The 18,624-nt window shown below is 50.8% G+C and overlaps 5 protein-coding genes across 5 annotated transcripts; 4 read left to right on the top strand and 1 right to left on the bottom strand.

Moving 5' to 3' along the window:
- Window positions 1-130: 130 nt before the first annotated feature.
- Window positions 131-2,056, top strand: BO97DRAFT_272057 (uncharacterized protein). Its single transcript, XM_025690997.1, has 6 exons — window positions 131-380; window positions 471-885; window positions 949-1,104; window positions 1,173-1,322; window positions 1,388-1,510; window positions 1,576-2,056. Exons 1-6 carry the CDS (start codon window positions 317-319, stop codon window positions 1,955-1,957), a joined length of 1,290 nt encoding a protein of 429 aa, XP_025553685.1. The 5' UTR covers window positions 131-316; the 3' UTR covers window positions 1,958-2,056.
- Window positions 2,057-2,349: 293 nt separating this feature from the next.
- BO97DRAFT_272056 (Six-hairpin glycosidase) lies at window positions 2,350-4,124 on the top strand. Its single transcript, XM_025690996.1, has 4 exons — window positions 2,350-2,995; window positions 3,067-3,152; window positions 3,208-3,884; window positions 3,965-4,124. Exons 1-4 carry the CDS (start codon window positions 2,613-2,615, stop codon window positions 4,067-4,069), a joined length of 1,251 nt encoding a protein of 416 aa, XP_025553684.1. The 5' UTR covers window positions 2,350-2,612; the 3' UTR covers window positions 4,070-4,124.
- Window positions 4,125-5,894: 1,770 nt separating this feature from the next.
- On the top strand, window positions 5,895-7,607 carry abr1 (multicopper oxidase abr1; the record flags this gene model as incomplete). The annotated part of the gene is made up of 3 exons (XM_025697561.1): window positions 5,895-6,230; window positions 6,289-7,389; window positions 7,428-7,607. 3 exons carry the CDS (start codon window positions 5,895-5,897, stop codon window positions 7,605-7,607), a joined length of 1,617 nt encoding a protein of 538 aa, XP_025553683.1.
- A 328-nt stretch (window positions 7,608-7,935) lies between these two features.
- Window positions 7,936-10,679, bottom strand: BO97DRAFT_432715 (Fcf1-domain-containing protein; the record flags this gene model as incomplete). The annotated part of the gene is made up of 6 exons (XM_025697560.1): window positions 7,936-8,369; window positions 8,476-9,014; window positions 9,939-10,057; window positions 10,113-10,278; window positions 10,339-10,565; window positions 10,644-10,679. The coding sequence occupies 6 exons, from the start codon at window positions 10,677-10,679 to the stop codon at window positions 7,936-7,938; spliced, it is 1,521 nt and encodes a 506-aa protein (XP_025553682.1).
- Window positions 10,680-13,537: 2,858 nt separating this feature from the next.
- On the top strand, window positions 13,538-18,500 carry BO97DRAFT_340503 (uncharacterized protein; the record flags this gene model as incomplete). Its single annotated transcript, XM_025691598.1, has 5 exons — window positions 13,538-13,943; window positions 14,000-14,123; window positions 14,179-14,490; window positions 14,554-15,329; window positions 15,385-18,500. 5 exons carry the CDS (start codon window positions 13,538-13,540, stop codon window positions 18,498-18,500), a joined length of 4,734 nt encoding a protein of 1,577 aa, XP_025553681.1.
- Between the last annotated feature and the right edge of the window lie 124 nt (window positions 18,501-18,624).

Here is an 18,624-nt window from a genome sequence, read left to right as displayed (position 1 = left end):
GAGGTCACGATTTCCTGCGAGGATTGGAAGGTAGGCCCTATCTTTCGCCTCAGGTTTTGATTAACGATGATTCTATGATTCTTGGCTTCACACATCCGCCAATTACCGTTTACGTCCCGACGCTGCATAAGAGTAACAATGCCCGGTTCGGGAGTAGTTTGCTAACTGAGGATTACGAGATTGACACCTCCTTTCACCTGTCAGACGTCCATGGTTCTTTAAGTCTCTCAGTCCATTCCAAAATTCCTTTCTCACGATCGCGCTTTCTTTCCCCTCAGACTTGGTTTTTAGGGACCATGTCGCCTGCATCAACAACATGCACGTTCCTCATGTAGATAGGATGTTAGTAGTAGCCTTGGTGTTTGGGATACTGCCCTTCGGTAATCAATCCACCCTTCCTTTCCTTCGTTTAGTAGTACGAGAGAGTTATGTCAAGGCAATCGAATCGCGCTGCTGACCCTTTCTGCTAGCTGCGGGTCAAGTGTGTCGCCCGCCTCGGGGCCAATACGGATACATTTATTATGCGAGGAACCAATCCTCCCTGGACACGATCGCGAGAAATTGCACAACTGTGGATGGAAGCATTGTGATCGCGACAAATTTCACCGGCTCCTTTTACCTACCCAATGTTCGCAACATCACGGGGCTTATTCGCGATGAGTGGGAAATTTACTCCGCGGGACCTACGCCCACATCCATCAGCCTTCCGGATCTCGAATTTATGGGAAGTGATATGGACCTCCAGCGAATGTCGAGTTTGACAAGCGTGTCCGCACCAAATCTGAAGAGGGCCGGATGGGCTATAAGCATGGATTATGTGCAGGATGTGGATTTGCGATCGTTGGAAACCGTGAGATATCTTACCGTCGCGGGCAAACTTTCCAGGTAATTGTTTTTCGCTATGTCCCTTAAGATTTTATTGGGGCTGTGCTAATGCAGTTGGTGTAGTCTCCGTCTAGACTCAGTGAGAAATGTCGCTGGATTCGTCAATATCTGTAACAAAGATAGATGCGATAAAAGAGCGTCTGCAGCGGGCCCACTAAATATCTCTCTCCCGTCACTTCAGACAGTGGGCTCCATTGAAGTTGATGGAAGTCTATCAGGGTGCGTTTGGCTACCTGCGTGTTCAGTACATAAGTGTCTGGTTCAAATGCTGACCGTGGCTCGTATAGTCTTGCACTACCGAATCTTACGACCATTGAGGGTTACGGGGAATTTGTTGGGTTTCGGCTGGCCACGGCTGATGGACCAGCTATCAACCTTACTTTCCCTCGTCTTAGTGATGTGAATGGTAGTATGTCTTTGGAAGGGCCAATTGGAAGGTGACTGATTCCCTCCACTTGTAAATCTTGAGCAGGTTCACTGATATGAATTGCGAGCGTACTAGTATCTCTATGCCCGAAGTGCGAAATGTGACTACGTATTTCGAGGTTGATGCTCATGATCCGCTGGTCATTGACCTTCCTCTCCAGGAGGCGTCCGAAATCTACTTGCACGGAGCAATTTCAAGGTGAGTATAAGCAAGAAACTCCGTTATGTACATTATTAGTTCTCGGCTAATGGATAAGGATGAAGTGTAAAGTTTCCTCATTTGAAATCCGTTTCCAACTTCACCGTGGAAAGCAGCCTCTCCCTGGACTGCGGATCCGTGGAGAATGCCATAACAAAGACTACTAGTGCGCCAAGGTATCAAGTACACTGCAAATCTGACTCGAAGAAAAGCTCGAAGAAGTTAGGCACTGGAGCCATCGTCGGTATTGTAGTTGGTGTTGTGGTCGGTGTCGCTGGACTTGCAATCATCCTTGGTGTGCTCTATTACCTCAAAAGGCGGAAGAGGCAGCGAAAAAATCCAGATTCCAGTACAGAGCCCAGTGACTCGAGCCCACCAAATCATGAAGAACTACAGGGTACACACATCTCCCCACCAAAGTACACTACTCCGTTGGGGTCGACGTGAGTATTTGTGGTTACCAATGTGGGGTGGTGACACCTGCACAGCGCTTCTGGTGACTTATATCCCAATGTCTATGATAATTAGAATTAATAATATACGGGAACCTTGTATTCGGGCTGTGTCACGCCAGTATGGCTCTATACTAGAGGCAACAAGTTATTGCCTTCGTGGATCATAGCTATATGTTAGAGGCTCGCCATTTCGCTCGTCCTCGGCTCACGTCACAAGATTCCTCGAAAGAACAGAGTTATGCACATTTTCTACCATAGTATTGAAATTGGGCCTATGTTGTTGTCTGTGTTGCTTTCTGCCTCAGGCTCCTTCTTAGCAGGCAGGAATCCTTGCCGATTTGTCTCACTTGAGAATGTGACATCCCTGCTCTCCCTGCCATCAATCTATTATCTAATTAAAATGAATGACTCCCACCTCGAGGGCGAAGACACCGCTCAACGGACATGCGCTGCTGCAGGTTTCAGACCCGCGGGCATTCGAAAACGTCCTTGCTACTTCAAACTATTGACTGATCGACGGCGGACATCCCAATCCAGGACACAACAACGACATAACCAATTTGACTTGCATCTAGCACATAAGAAGCTTCCTCAAACCGACAACCTCGTCTTCTGTCGGTCCTTGATCATTCCCACTGGTCTCTAACATGGTTCGTATGAAAACTTTGAGCACGTTTGTGCTCCCCGGGCTCGTAAGCCACTTCTCCATGGTGGCAGCGGCCGGACGGACATGCGAGGAAGGAGTCCGCCCATACTCAGCATGGCTGGCCGATAGTGTCATTGCTCGCAAAGATGCACTTTTGTCTGCGGATACTGAAGGTGATATCGCACTTCCCCTCAAGCTTGGGCTGTTCCAACTCAGCGTGATCCACCTGAAGGAGTACTATGATGCGTCTTCATGTGGGGAGCAAGACTGGGAAGCGTACCTGAAAGAGGCTACGGATAGTATCCTGCCGACAGTGCTGAACGTGACTGGCGATATTGATGCTCCTATGGATGTATTTGCTACGGCTAACGGCCTGTACTACCAGTATGTATTGGGCCTGCCGTCCATTCTTTACTGAACATCAGATCAACATGCTAACTCGGGAATAACTACAGGTATGAGAAGACTGGAAACGTGGCCTATAAGCAAGGTCTCGATGCTTTACGAGAAGCATATGATGGCAGGAAACGGAACTCAGAGGGTGAGGCTATATACACGACTGCCCAGGTCAACCCATTGACTAACAAGATTCCTAGGTGGGTTTTGGTACTACAATGCTCGTCCGAACCTCAGCTACCTCGACGAGACCTATCCTCTTGGCGCCTTTACCACCGTCTACAAGAATCGCTTCGAGCCGACTAACTCTACCCTCGCTGAGAACCTCAGCAAAGACCTCAATCAATTCAAAGACCACTGCCACCACGACACTGGTCTTCTCGCGCATGGCTATGACGCTTCTAAATCAGCTCCATGGGCCGACGCGACCACAGGCGCAAGCCCGTATGTCTGGGATCGCGCCCTCGGATGGTACCACATGGGTCTCGTCGAACTTCTCTACAACACCGACGAATTCGGCACCCTCGACCAGACGCAGCGCGACGACGCTTACAAGAAGTACTACAATCTCGCGAACACGATCATCAACGACGTTGATGAGACCACGGGCTGTTGGTGGCAGGTGATGGAACACGGAGGGCAGCAAGGTAACTATATTGAGACGAGTGGATCGGCCATGTTCACGTATTCGATTCTCAAGGGCGTGCGCTTGGGTTATCTGACCGGAGTTCATCCCGAGAGTGGCAAGGACTACAAGCAGACGGCGGAGAAGTGTTATAGCTGGCTGCTCGAGAATCGTGTATTCCAAGACGACAGCGGCACGTTAAGTGTAAACGGCACTGTCGGGGTCTGTACTCTGGAAGATCCGACGTATGAGGTATATTTTGATCCCCTTTCTCCGAATTCAGTGGTTCTTCCTAGAAGTTGTCTGAGCTATCTGGCTAACGATCATGACAGTACTATACCTCCCAGCCTTTGTCGTACAACAGCGTGTTTGGAGCTGCGCCCTTTGTGATGGCGAGCTTGGAACATGAAATGGCTGCTAATGCTGCGAGCTTGTGAGAGATCCAGTGAATTGGCTAGGGAATGCGAAGACATAAGGGTTCAATGTTGGCACAGTTATCAAGTTCACATGAATCATTACACATCTCGGGTTATATCATAATTGAATCGGATCTCAACAGTATCTGACATTAGGACGGTAGATGTTGCGGCACATCAGCTTCTGAATATTACTGTGAACATTTCAACAAATTCCATTAGACTTTGCCTATGAGGCCTGGGTATAGGATTACTCTGAGTTAAAGGGCTCATGTTTCTATCTAATCTGCATGTGCACAAGGATTGGGTGCCCTCTGCAAGGATATTAAGTTCCAACATATCTATATCTAGGAAGCGAAAAGAAGTTGGTAATGGGAGCCACGAATAGTATTCAACGACGTTCAATCCTTGTGTTCTTGTTACTGTGGTTGCCTACGTGGGGAAGATTGCCAACCATATTTGAAGTAAGGACTCTGTGATTGGTATTGTAGACAAGATATTGCAAGCAGGGGAGAAGTAGTAGGATTGGCTTAGCATTGGATTTACAATTTAAGCTCGCTCCACGGAAACTCTATCCGTTCCACGGATGGTCTTTCAACCGAACCTTCTTCCACTCCATCTTAACAACTCCCTTACCTCAGTCATCTTGCTGCATCACAAGCCACACCTTCGATAGAACCGTCCTTACCCCCTTCCAGGCAGCCACTTTTTAGGGGGAGGGGGGTTAGACTTTCGTCTGACTTAGAAGAGCGAATGGATCTCGAGGGGCTCTGCCCGTCTCACGGCAAACGTGCAACTCCGAGCCCTTGGACGGAACGTGTGATGGAATAATTCGGATAAAACGGCTAATCCGAGGTACTGACTAGCCGCTCGTGATCGACATTATGGGTTGACGAAGATCGGTATCCGTTGACTGTCTTGATAGCCTGGAATAGGATCGGCTTTGGGGCCATCCATTCCACTACGCTCGGGTAGCATCAATCCAGACCGGGACCTCGACCCAGCAATCCGATGTCAACTCCCACTCTGGGCTTCGCCACTTTCCATCCAATCATGTTTCTCGTACTTCTTTACTCGATCACTCAACTGTGCCCACGAGCCTTGTATAGTCCCCTGCAGATTGAAACTTAACTGCCTAAATGAGCCAAGTGTTGACCCTTATGTGATCCGAAGATCCAAGCCTTGGTCTTCCAAAGCCCAGCTCATCCGATTGAAAGATTGGCCGTTTTACTGGTGATTGCATAGCCTCATTATCCGGATAGTCGAAAAAGTTTGCAAATGCTATGTGGATAAGTAGTGCTTCTCAGCATTGTCATTCGTGCGACACTATGTCTCGACTCCTTCATACTTGACTTGTCCGCCACCGAGCAGTAGCTCATTCGATTTATAAGAAGTATTTATTTTACCAAGAGACCTGAAATAATGACTCGGGGAAATTCCTTGCTGAATGAATCAGGAAAGTATCTACGAGGGGGTCAATTTCCTTGGCTGGCTGGAGATTTGGCTGTGTATGGTCCCTCGCCTTGCCCCTTGCAGGGAAAAAAGTGGCATATTAACATTCTACGGTGTTTACAAGAATTTCCAAGTGCTAGGCAGGAGTACCTCACTTGTACTCGGGCTTCGGCCTTTAATCGCAATTTGTTACGGCATGTATTTGTTTGGCTGAGCATTAAGCCGACACAGGTCAGTGTGTGAATTGATATGCATGTACTTACGTCCTCGATCTCCTTTTCTTTCCAGCCAACTTTCGTCCTTCATTACTAGTCTCACGGCCCGGTCGCCTACACTCACTGTTTCTCTCTCAACGCATTCATTCTTCGTGGATGATCAGCTCACGGTAGCGGCCATGCTCCGAACCTTCTTGCTTCTGGGCCTGACGGGGTTCGCACAAGAAGCATTCGGTAGGAACGTATATCTCGATTGGAATCTCACATGGGTCAACGCAGCGCCAAATGGCTTCGAACGACCGATTATCGGAATCAACGGTCAATGGCCGTGTCCGCAGATCGACCTTCACATAGGTGACAACTTGGTGGTAGATGTCTATAACGGCTTGGGCAATGAGTCCACCGGAATCCACTGGCATGGGTTCCACCAGAACTACAATACCTTCATGGATGGTGTACCTGATATCACTCAATGCCCGCTCAAGCCAAACCAGCGCATGAGATATGTTATTCCGGTAATTGCCTATATTCTGACTTGATGGCCCAAACGGCATTGCTTACACAGTCATCTAGGTCAATCAAACCGGGTCGTATTGGTATCATTCCCACCAAGAGGGCCAGTACCCCGATGGAATTCGAGGTCCGATCATTGTCCACGACACGAAGCCAGCCGATTTCCATTACGACGAGGAAATCACTGTCACTCTTTCGGATTGGTACAACAGGCAGATGCCGCATCTCAAGGAGGAATACATGTATCCGACGGCCGGTCCGGCCGGTCTAGAGCCCTTGCCCGATGCGGTTCTGTTTAACGATGCAGTCGGAACCAAGATTCCAGTCAAGCCAAACAAGACTTATCTCATCCACGTTATTTGTATGGGGAATTGGCCCGGACATGCGTTTATCGTTGAGGACCACGACCTGACAGTTGTCCGAGCCGATGGTGTTCCCGTGGAACCGAAACTGGCGACTCCCCAATACCTTCGAATGACTGTCGGACAGCGCCTCGATCTACTCTTGACAACAAAGAACGATACAAGCAGGAACTACGCAATCTGGGATGGGCTTGATATCGATGAGATGTTTATTCGAGAGAACCGAACGCCGCCACCGGGATATAATGCCAATGGTACGGCGTGGTTGATGTACAACGAAGACGCTCCCTTCCTACCGTCCCCGGATATTCAGATCCATAACGCGAGTCTTGAGTTTTTGGACGACGTGACCCTTCAACCAAAAGATGGACTTCCGCTGCTTGAACCGGTGGATCGACAAATTGTCTTGGACTTCAGTTATTCTCAAGTTGACGGTGTTCCCAATTACAATATTAATGGCAAAACCTATGTGGCTCCTGGAGAGCCCACACTGTATACAGCCTTGTCCGCCGATAGGCAAGAAGCTCTGGATCCTGCAATCTATGGCTCGGTCAATCAATATGTGGTCCAGTATGGTGAAATCGTGGAGCTTGTCATCAACAACAATCACAACAACTTGCACCCATGGCACTTGCACGGACACGACTTCCAGATCTTGCAACGTACATATCCTGAAGGTGGCGCTTTCAATGGCTACCATAACATCTCTGCAATCCCATCGCGACGAGACACTCTCATGGTCGAGCCGAAAGGACATGCCGTCCTTCGCTTCAAAGCCATGAATCCAGATAAGTCCCCTGTGTCACGTATGTTGTTTCTATAGGCTAACATTCACAGTGTTTACGTGTCTGGATGCTCCATTGCCACATTGAGTTTCACATGCAAACACGCCTCATGGCAGTGATCATCGAAGCGCCGGACTATTTGCAAAACCTATCTATGCCAGCTGATCATAGAGACGTTTGCGGTGGCAAGCCCAGCCTTTTCGCGCCTTTGCCGCCTCTTCCAGGTCTATAGCGGTTAATGACTGACATTAGCAGGTGAAATCTCGGGCTGTTTATTGACTTGAAGATTTTTACGTGCTGTATCTAAGGCATTTTCTCAATGGATGGATGGCTCTGTCTAATTCAAGAGGACGAAGGCGTTGTGGGCAGAGTGTAGTTTTCCCCCGCAGGAAACTGTTCTATGGACTTACTTGTCAATACAAAATAGTCGGATAGTGGAAGGAATTCTCTTATAATGTACACAATCTCGATGCAGCAGGACCACTGACGCATTGCTATCATTATTCATTCCTTGTCTACTGACCATGGCACGTCAATTTCCATGTTAGAATGAAGAGCACTTAGAGCGAGGCCCTCTGCTGGATCAAGTCATGCTCTGCCATGAGGTTGAACACATCCTCCGCAACTCCCCACGATAACTCGAAGCCACGGCCCCCAGCCCCATAAGCATGAACAACTGTGCGCTCCCCATCGCCCAGAGGTTCTGCTTCAATCCTCAAGCCTCCTTCCCTAGCAGGTCGACGACCCACAATATCGCGAATGACATCGAACTTACCCTCACTCCCTTCCGCAAAAGGGAACCATTTGGCCGCATTGGCGAGGATTTGCGCCCTGGTTTCCAGCGACGGGTTCGGATCCCAGTTATGCGGGTGCTTCGTGCCGCCGATGATCGTGGCCCCTCCCAGCGGCCGGGGGATGCAGAAGGACCACGACCCATCGCTGTTCTGGCGGGTGATAGTCATCGAGCATGGATTGCGGACTAGACAGGTTTGTCCTAGATACCGGTGTCAGCCATGCATGCACTTTCACCCTTCCAGTCCCCATCCCCATGCCATCCCCATCCCTATCCCCAGCACATGCGTAAACAAGAACGAACTCACCCCTAATAATAAACGCCTTCTCATCCTTACCCAACCCCAACCCCGAACAATTGATCACCGTCCGCACCCTCCCCATCCCGCCCAGATAAAACGCCTCCCGCACATCCCCAACCGTATACTCCCTCATCTCCCCACCGCGCAGCACAAACTCCCTCGCCATCCACTGACAATACACCGGAGAATTCACCGCAAACGAATCATACCTACACCCCCATCTCACACCCTCCGGTAACTCCGTGGCGCTGAGGAGCGCAAACCCCTCCACATCCCCATACGCATTCTCGATACACACAGGGTCGAGGTACTCCTCCGGCGGCGATTCAAGGTGCTCGAGCGCAGGGACAGCGGCGACCCCAGCCCCCGGCTCGTTGGCTGCTAGCGTCTTGAAGTACGCGTAGGTGCGCCGCGCTTGCTGGGCTTCCCGGCTGTGTTGCGCTGTCCGGCCGGGAACCGGCCTGCAGTGTGCGCCTGCCCATGGGGAGGTGTAGTTTAGGGAGGTTGTGTGCGGGAGGTCGCGCGCGATTATTAGGAGGTTAGTTCTTGGGTTTGCGGGGAGGTGCGATTGAAGGTAGAGGGCTGTTGTTAGGCCCAGGACGCCGGCTCTAATTCATTTTGTTGTTACTTGGAGGAGCTTGGTTGTGGTATTGGGGTGGTTGGGGTAATAGGGGGTAAGGGGAGAGCGTACCCGATTATGACGATTGTTTCGGGGGGATTTGACATTTTGGAATGGAGGTGAAAGCTCGGGTTGGTTGTTGTTGTTGGGAGGTCTGGTCCGGTGGAGGTGTTGATGGTTGTTTGTATACGGTAGGACGGAGTGGGGGTCGCGGCGTTGATAAGGCTTTCCCCGCATTCTGGGCTGGCGGTTTATTAATGGCCTTGGGAGTGGATCATGATAAGGGATTCGTTCTACTCTGCTTTGTGAGGCTGTGAGGTTTTGCTACGGTGCTTGTTTATATGCTACGAGGATTCAGATGACGTGAGGATGAACCCCCTCCCCCTGCTCCGGAAACTTTGCAAAAGGCTGATTGAAAGAGTTTTATGAGGTTGCTGATAGCAGAACATGCGCTCAAACTGTCGAGGCTGATTGTGCTCTGATCTTTCTCAAATTCTAGTTCGACAAGGCTATCAAGCCACACTCGTGTTGTCTCCCATGCACGCCCCACAGATATCCCCAAGCATTTTTATATCGTGTAACACGACCTCCCAGTTCGTCTGTCGTGCCTCGTCGTACCTGTAAACCAGTTCATGCATGGTGGCAAGTAGTGGCCCACCTGGCCTGCCAGGCGAGGTGCTATCTCGTTAGACGAGGAAGTGCCCTGGGCACGGTGTGAGGATCCATCCGTACTCGAGTAGTGTAGTCGTGCGATGTCGTGTAATTAAGTGGTATCGAGATAATAACGTCTGCTGTCCGACCGGGACTCATCCAAGCTGTCGGTGCGCTTTAATCCAAAGCGTCGGGCAACTTCTCAATCGTGAACTTTCCTCTTGCGACCTTCATGATCGGTACACCGGGAATCTTGCGGAGACGGCGACACAGATCCTTATCGTTGGTTGCCACAATATAAATGCGGTGTTTCGAAACCTGAGATTGGCATTAGCGCGCGGTATGCACACAAGCACTTGGAATCATCACTCACCCGATCCACAATACAGTCATCGGCATATGTACCCTTGTGAGAGCACTTTACCCGAGCCCACCTAGGGTCCTTGGCCGTCCGCAGCGCCAACCGGTACTTCTCTCCCAGTTTCTCCAATTCGGCAATGGTGCAATCCGAGAACGTCGGGATACATTTGGCGTACAACCTGTATTACCGAAGTCTTAGCATTACTCCTTATCATGACCCGAAATTCAAGCTAACTCACAGATCCATCATCGATGTGAGGAGATCTTGCTTCGCGCGGATGGCGTGCGAGACAAAGTTGGTATCGACGAGAACGTGGTAGGGAGGGCCGAGGGCAGTGTTGGCGGCGAAGAACATGTTGGAGGGCGCAACGGGAATATGGCGGGTCAGCTCGTTCTCCTTGGGCTTCTCTTGCTTCTTGTCGTCGGGCTTGAGGCGCTCATCGCGGGCTTTGATGGTGCGCTTCATCTTTTTTTTTCCCAACCGTCGAGATTAGTATCTATCAACACTCGATGGGATATCGGGCGGCGGAGTTAAGTGGCATACCTGCGCGAACTTGCGAGTCTTCTTTTGCACACCCATTGTGACGTCTGTGATCGTTCTAAGTTTTGTTGCTGAATTGAACGTTTTTCAAGATCTGGTTTATACTGGTACAAACAATATAGCACGGTTCCTTGAATCACAACTATTCCTTGTGCCGGTTTGGTCGAGACCAAAAGATTTTGGAGATGGCGGAAATTCATATCACGGGCCGACGTTTCGCCGCGGAGGAAAGCACGGACAGAGTCATGATCATGTGACCACTCAATATGGATTAGCGCTTATACTCACATTTCCGCCTTATCACGCCCCGCTTAGTCCTAGAATAGTAACTGCTCGATTTGACGGAATCCTGGGTCGAATTCAGGGACAGCGCTTTGCTTCTCTTTCGTTATGGACATTTGTCGTAACGCTCATGGTCAGATCAATATCGAGCTCTCGTGACTCTATCGCTACCTCTGTCGGTAAATCCTCGTGCTTCGCTCAATAGTCAAGTCATCCAGGCTACAATATTTGTTCCTACCTCTGTATAGCTTGCGGCAAATACCACTTCAATAATCTATTGTCCGGCCATAAATGAAGATACTGTTACAAGCGCGATAACAGCTATACCGCCTCTTTAACGCATTTGAGACAGTGGAACGAGCGCCTCATCCAACCCCGCAATCTTTGGGGATTTCTCAGACGCTAAAAAAGCCAGTCACCTAACTAGTCACACTGCTAGTCACATCACATTTCTCCCGCCACTATCAACGTCCCGCTGCGAATGACTCGTCCATGCCGTACGTCATTGCTTAATCCCAGTCTTCTGTGTCAATTTCTTCGAAACTGCATAAACTGGATGCCTAGGTAGCACAATCACAGTGGCCTTCAATAGGCATGACACCGTGAGATGCCATAGTCACTGAGAGACTCGAGGACGATTCTCTCTCCCGTGTCACTGTCGCACTTCTCTCCGCTGATAGAAATGTCCCATTCGGTTGCCGTATCATGAGTGACTGACCATGCATAATTTCCGGGTTCAAGCCGGATATTGGAGTCGGTGGGAGTAACGAATCTCTCATCTCTGAGAAGTCATTTCAAAGACCGGTCTTGATCCACGAAGCACAGACCTTCTCGTGCTAGGAAAGGCAACTCAGTATCCGAGTCCTAGCGCTCCTAGGACTAACCTTAGTCTTCTCAGGTAACGTGTACATTGCTATGGATAGAACGTGATTCGAGGATACCAAACACATCGCCTGATGCTGGCAATGATCCTTCCCCCGGGAGCAACGTCCTACAATTGGCACAGACTTGCTGGGCTTTGCAGCAGTGAGCAGCCATTCAGATACCAGGATAGTCTTCTACGCGCCGAGCCGGTCACTGGAAGGCGACAACGCACCTTTTGTGGCGGGTGATTGGTACGTCGGGGTGATGAGGCCTGCAGTTGAAGAAACCCCTTCTGCACCGGGCGGGCCAATCAAGCGGGGCTCGCCCAAGATTGATCCGCCCGTCAAGGTCCCTGACAGCCGCCGCGAGCCATGCAGAACTCACCGTTGACCTGACTTGCAGTCCGCAACTCGCTCTATCCATCTACGAGTATCTCACCTCCCCGCTCAATTCTGCCTAGTTAGGACAAGAGTCTTACCTTCCCCCATGCTCGTGCAACAATTGGGCCTGCGGTTTGGATTTGTTTCCGATAGTCCCAAACTCTCTTTCTTTTGCTCCTGAGAGAAAACTGCGCCTCATCTCGATGGTTAGATGAGGTCTCTTGATGCTACAGTAGCTGGCTTCTCTGTTGATCCACTGAGAACTACCAGATAGCACCACAGTGCGAACCCATCAGGACGGCGATCGGACACTGCTAGGTCCACAGGCCGTCCCATGTCTTCTTTGTGCCGTTGCTGCATGCTTGTTGGTGTGCCATGCGAGGACCACCGACAGCTCCTGATGCCGCCCGATGGGTCCTATCTACCATCGTCCGCTAATTATGACCCAGAATAACCCCTCTGCTCTCATGTTGGTGACATCCTGGTCCACGGAAGCGCCGTCAACCCTGCTTGGCGCTAGCTCTAATTGCTTGATGTCTCGATATTTCGATCGACTGTGGCCGTTGCCTTTGCGACGTCTCAGGTCCTATAGGCACGTCTAGATACGCACTGCGCGGAGGTAGAGGCTGGCGCCATCCGAAATTAATAATTAAGACGAAGTGTACAGTTGGTGCTTTTCCAACATTTTGTCAATTTCTTTTTCGCATACCCCATACTCTCCTGACCCAAAGATGTCCTTTTTCTAAACTTGATCCCTTGTCGGCTTGTTCCAAATCCTCGCTAGAACCCTGTTCACAGTATATCCTTCAAACGTGGTAGCCTGCTTAGTGCGTACGCTCATTCATACTGCATCAATCCTTGTGCTTTGTGTGCACCGTCGTGCATCTGCATTTTTGACCAAATCAACCATTCCGTCAGGCTCGAGGTGTATCTAATTCTCCCCCACTTTCTGATCGCTCCGTCGCCACTTTCAAGTTCACACTGTCGTCCACTGGCTTGCTCTGGCTTTTTGGTGGCAGTAGAGCCGGTATCATATGTATTTGGTCATCGTGTTCAGTCCTCTGTTCCTATTCCAATAGGCACTCGAGGGCGTGGATAGTCGTACCTGCGCTACGGTAACATTGATCCATACTTGACATCGTGCTGCAGAACAACCTATCGGCCGGTGTGAGCATGTTGATCTGATTGATCGCTATTCAATTCGCTCAGGCGCACTCAATCCCAAGCCTATCCTGTCTTCAAGTTATTGGACATTGCTTTCGAGAGACGACTACTTTGCCTGTGCATAGCAAAGCAGAGAATTAGTTCGAGCAAGAGGTCAGCGAATTGCTTCAACACGCCTTCCGACCCACGACCGTGCAAATTGGAGAAATGGTCGACTTGTCATGGAACAGAGGCATGATTGCCGAGTCTCGACCCTCAGGAATGAAACCAACCGTCCCTACCATGAACCCACAACCGCAAACATCCACTGGGCGTTTCGAGCCTTGTGCGTCAACGGCGTCGCTTTTTCTATACGCACAGGGCTCCGTGATCTCGTGCCTTCACCATGATACCTTGGCGCTCGAGAGACGTTTTGAGAATCACCAGGAGGACATTGAGTTCATATCAGTTGATAATGTCAGTGAGCGGGGTGCTGGTAGACTTGTGCTGAGTTACGATGTTGGCAAGACTGCTATCGTTTGGGACATTTTTACAGGGACGGTGATTGCGAGATTTGCATCTTTTGAACAACTCAAAGTGGCCACCTGGATGCGGAATGGGAACGTAGCCTTCGGTAGGCGATCAGACTCTTTGTGCTGGGAAAAATAGGCTGCTGACCACTACTTTAAGGGAACGAGAAGGGCGATGTTATTATTTTTGAGCCATCGACCTCGGAGCATATTTCCTGTCGCACCATCTTCGATCCCATAACCGCTCTTGCACCAGCTACAGACTGTCGAACATATGCAATTGGGTGCGTTCTGAACTATGTATGCCAATTTCGGGACTGACAGACTTCTCTTGACTAGATATCAAAACGGCTCTATAATGATCGCTACGCTTCACCCCACGTTCACAATTTTACATACTATGAACACCTCACGAGGACCGTCATCTATACTCTCCTTAGCGTGGCATGCCTCGTCTTCTAAGCAGAAATCCGATATGCTAGCGACACTGTCGGTAAACGGTGACTTGCGGGTGTGGAGCGTTGCAAAGCCACCAGGAAAAGAGCCTCCTCGGGTCATCAGGGTCCTGAAACGATCAGATGGCTCGCCGCCATCTGAGCCAAAATGGATGGCTTGGTCAAAGAATGGAAGGATTGTACAGTATCTTGACGGGTGAGTAGGATTTCTTCTGTTTGCACGTTGAGTATGCTTCGTATCTAATTGACTGTGCTGCAGAGAAACATGGGCTTGGGATGTCCGAACGAAACATGTCACGTACGAGCCAGTCCCCACAGTCGATAACCCCCGCGGGTTTGCGAATTATGGGCCGACAGCTACACTTTTCACCCTCGGGCCGCAGTTCACCGTTCAGCAGTATGATGTCGAAGCCCCAACAATGGTGGCCAATGTACAACATGTCCCGGCTAGCGCTATGCCTCTTCTTCAGGATCCAGGGAAGCTGCGGACGTTGGAGGACCCGCCTACGATCAAAGAGCCCGCAAATACCTTCAACCCTAGAAGAACGCCATTTGATTTGAATGGGGTAGAGGCTGTTCGGCAACAACGTGCAGAGCTTGGTAGTCCAGCTTCTTCGAGAAGCCATGCAAACTCGGTCAGTTCAAAGGCGTCCTCAGGGAAGTATAGGATGGCTACGTTTTCGCCGCCAAGCAGGTCTGGAGCAACTGGAACGTCATTTTCTTTGACATCTGCATCCGGACGGGATACTCCCCAGGCGTCTGGAGCTTCATACGCTTACGCCTCTTCTGTATCAATGTCTTCTGTCAAGAGCTCTCGTGCTGGGGGGTCGCGGCTGAGAAACGAAGTTCAACTCAGCCCGGCGGATAGGCCTAATGACCTGTTCCCCTTTACACGCGCACGTTTGAACGACGTGCCCTATGGGCATCATCAACCGCTGGATGAATCTTGCCTGACTCCAGATGATCTACGACAACAGATGCTCAGTGTTGTATTTGGTTTTGACGGTGATATTGAAGGATTGATTCGAGACGAACGTAAGATCACCATGATGTCTGGTTTTTGCCGTGAGCTTACTGATGAAATGAACAGTCAGTCATCATGCTCCTACAAGCCACCACGCTGTTTTGTTAGCTCAATGGCTCGGGGAATCCGACACGGACAATATGGTATCAATGATCAGCTCTGGGCCTGCAACAGTCACCGACTGGATGCTTCTCGCTTTCAGCCAAATGTCTGGGGAGTCGCAATCAAACAAATTCGGGCAGGCCTTCGTTCAGAAGCTACTTGAGATCGGCGATATACACACGGCGGCTACCATATTACTGGCGCTTGGCGATAGGAACGATGCGATCGAGGTCTATGTTTCTCAGAACTACTACATGGAAGCGATTTTGATGACCTGTCTTGCCATGCCTACGGACTGGCAACGCCAGTCATATCTTGTCCGACGGTGGGGTGAACACGTGGTGTCGCATTCTCAGCAGCAGTTGGCAATTCGATGTTTTATGTGTACAGGCGCTGAGCCCTCGGAGCCATGGACATCTCCTGCCGCTCAACAAGCAGCTTCATTTTCGGAGGTCATCACCAAGAGACCGCAGATGAAATCCCCCGAACCACCATATGCCAATCCAGCCAATTTGATGGTCCCAACTACGCAAGCTAGACCTGCAGCTGCTAATACCAGACAAGTCGCGAAAACACCGGCTCTCAAGCTGATTACATCTTTTGACTCGCAACCGAGTCACAAGTTCAACTTTCCCGGTTTAAAGTCAGATGATAGGACGCCAACGAATGCCCCAGGGGTTACGCCAATAGCTGAGTCGGCCGTGGTTGAGTCGGCTCTCTCGCCCGGCGGATTCGGTTCATACAAACTCAACAACATTCAGAGCTTGAACAACGCGATGAACGGACGAACGAACACGCCTGCTTTTAATAGGCGCCGCCTTCCGTCTATTGGAGAAACGCCGGTTGATGTTCATCCTCCAACCTTCGCGTCGGCCGCGTACAACAGCAGACCCACTGTGGACTATGGATCAACTTCTGAGAGCGAGGACGTCCAGGCTCGACAACAACTGGAAGACAACGGAGATAGTGAAGGTCTTGGCTTACTGTCATCCGCCCGATACGATCCGGAAGAATACAAGCCTAGTCCTCAAACTGCGGTTCAGGCAACGACGGACCAGTTCGCAGGTATCAAGGGCCTTCCGTCCCCAGCTGCCGGTGTCTTCGAGGCGCTAAAGGAGCGCTCTGACAGTAGAGCGAGTACTCGAGAACGGAAGCCAGAGGGCTTGCAACTCCACCTGGGTAGTTCCTCCCAGACCGACACGCAAGAGCAGCCCAATATGCTTGCAAATTTCTCCAGAAGTCCAGCATCAACATTGAACAGCTTCAGTTCGGCCAGAAGTCCTAGCGTGAGCAATCGAAGCATTGATCAATATATCAGTAGTCTGGGCGAGGCGAGCTATCACTCGCTGAAGTACCAACCTCCGACTGTGAATACTCCCGGGCGAGGACGAAGGAACACGGACGATGCGGTTAGTCAAACCTCTAGTCGGAGGTACCGATCCAGAAATGATTCCCAGGAGACTCGTGGACGACATGAGAAAAGGTACATACAGCCAGCCAAGCGCTCGCCGTCCTCTCCGGTCCCAATGTCACCTGAGGAGCTGGCACGGATCAATGCGAATGCCGCAAACAAGCCATCGTCTAGGACTCGCAGTGCTAGCCGAGTACGGAAGCCGCGCTCACGCAATTCTTCCGAACGCCGTCAGAATCGTTCAGCAAGCCGCAATACCGCCAGCCGGCTCAACACCGAAAGCTCGCAACGAGGACGTAGCATGGACCGACAAGGCTCAAGCATGAGATCTCCCTCGTCTCCGCTTCCACTCCCTACAATGACACCAGATGATGCTTTGAGGCTAGTGGCGAGCGATAGGGAGCGTCTGCGAACTCGCCAACGAAGTGGTAGCCGGCGTGCGGACAAGAATATGGGCACGAAAGGAGACGAAGCGAGACGTCCTCGAGCAGATTCTCGTAGCCATTCCGAGTTGGAGGTTCCAGCCAACGTCGAGCAAGACTCTGTTATGGTCTTACAAGATGGAAAGTTTCCCAGCATGATGTATGTTGATGGTAACAATCAGGAAGTCAAAGAACTTGAGGCAGAGCTAGCACGCGAAGCTCCCCCGACGGCCAATAGCCATGCCGCTCTCATTGAGCAAAGGAGAAAGCAGCTTGCAGCTGCTGAACTCGAAGCACGTCGGCTATCCCTGGCGCGCAATCCATCTGCGCCGAACATTCCGTTCCCTGGAGAATTGCAGTCCGCCCGGACAGCTCCGGAGAGTCCACCATTCTCGGCGGCTTCGTCATTCACACCACATACTCCTGGTCGACACAGGCCTACTGCAAGTAAAGGGTCGCCTGATGGTCCTAGCGGTTTCGAGTCTAAATCTCCCAAATCAACAGTGCCCTTTGGGTTGCCAGCGACTCCAAGGGCTATGCGACACCCAAAGTACAATGGATACGAGGAGACTGTAGCCGTACCTCCTGTGCCGGACAGTTCTATATTATTGAGCGACGCAAGATATCAAGGAGAAGCAGAGAGGATTGGCCGATCAATGTCGGTTCCGGTCCCTGAAACCCAGCCGTCCGGCCTCGTGCCTGCCGACATACCAATGCATCCACGCTTTGATCCACGACTACCCAGGAGTCGATCGACAAGTCGATCACGAGGTATCGGACATCATCGAGACAGTAGTGGAAATAGCTATGGCGGCTCGCCTGTCACAGTGAGCATTGAAGAGACCATCGAGAATGCGGTCTCGGTGCAGCAGGCCGAAAACCCTCCCATCTTGCCGCAGCTCCAGCATCTGAACCCTCCGCCACCCCCGCCCCCACCTGCTCCTCCATTGGCCTCACCTCGTCAGTCTTCAGGCACCATTGACATTGCATTCGATAACGAGGACTTTGGACGGCTACTTCCTCGCGCGATGACCGCTGCTCCGACGTTGAGCACTGATAGCCGTCCAGGCTTAGAACACCGTCGCATGTCTTTCGAGCATCGACGGGGCCGCAGCGTGAACGAAAGCTTGAGCACGAAGATCCGCAATCTGACTCGTGTGAGTCATAGCAAAAGCAATGAGCCCTGGGTCTCTGCGGAGATCCATATCCCCTACGAAAGCGTGCAGGTGATGGATGGTCGGCTGTAGATCGAGGATCGACTCCTTTCCATTGACTCGCTCATGCTCCGATTCAACGATAACATGAAATCGGACCCTTATGACTAACGAAATGATTTCTTTGCTGTGGTGTTTGCACTTCATCTTTGGTTCT

This window comes from Aspergillus homomorphus, assembly GCF_003184865.1.
Source record: "Aspergillus homomorphus CBS 101889 unplaced genomic scaffold BO97scaffold_8, whole genome shotgun sequence".
Taxonomy (NCBI): Eukaryota; Fungi; Ascomycota; class Eurotiomycetes; order Eurotiales; family Aspergillaceae; genus Aspergillus; species Aspergillus homomorphus.
Note: the sequence above shows the minus strand (reverse complement) of the source record. Positions and strands in the feature narration are given on the sequence as shown.

Bases quoted from the DNA above. Each gene is read 5' to 3' on its own strand.
- BO97DRAFT_272057 (XM_025690997.1), top strand. From the start codon at position 317: ATGCACGTTCCTCATGTAGATAGGATGTTAGTAGTAGCCTTGGTGTTT. The intron at 886-948 runs GTAATTGTTTTT...CAGTTGGTGTAG, and splicing joins GTCGCGGGCAAACTTTCCAG to TCTCCGTCTAGACTCAGTGA. The intron at 1,511-1,575 runs GTGAGTATAAGC...ATAAGGATGAAG, and splicing joins TTGCACGGAGCAATTTCAAG to TGTAAAGTTTCCTCATTTGA.
- BO97DRAFT_272056 (XM_025690996.1), top strand. From the start codon at position 2,613: ATGGTTCGTATGAAAACTTTGAGCACGTTTGTGCTCCCCGGGCTCGTA. The intron at 2,996-3,066 runs GTATGTATTGGG...GAATAACTACAG, and splicing joins GCTAACGGCCTGTACTACCA to GTATGAGAAGACTGGAAACG. The intron at 3,153-3,207 runs GTGAGGCTATAT...CAAGATTCCTAG, and splicing joins CAGGAAACGGAACTCAGAGG to GTGGGTTTTGGTACTACAAT.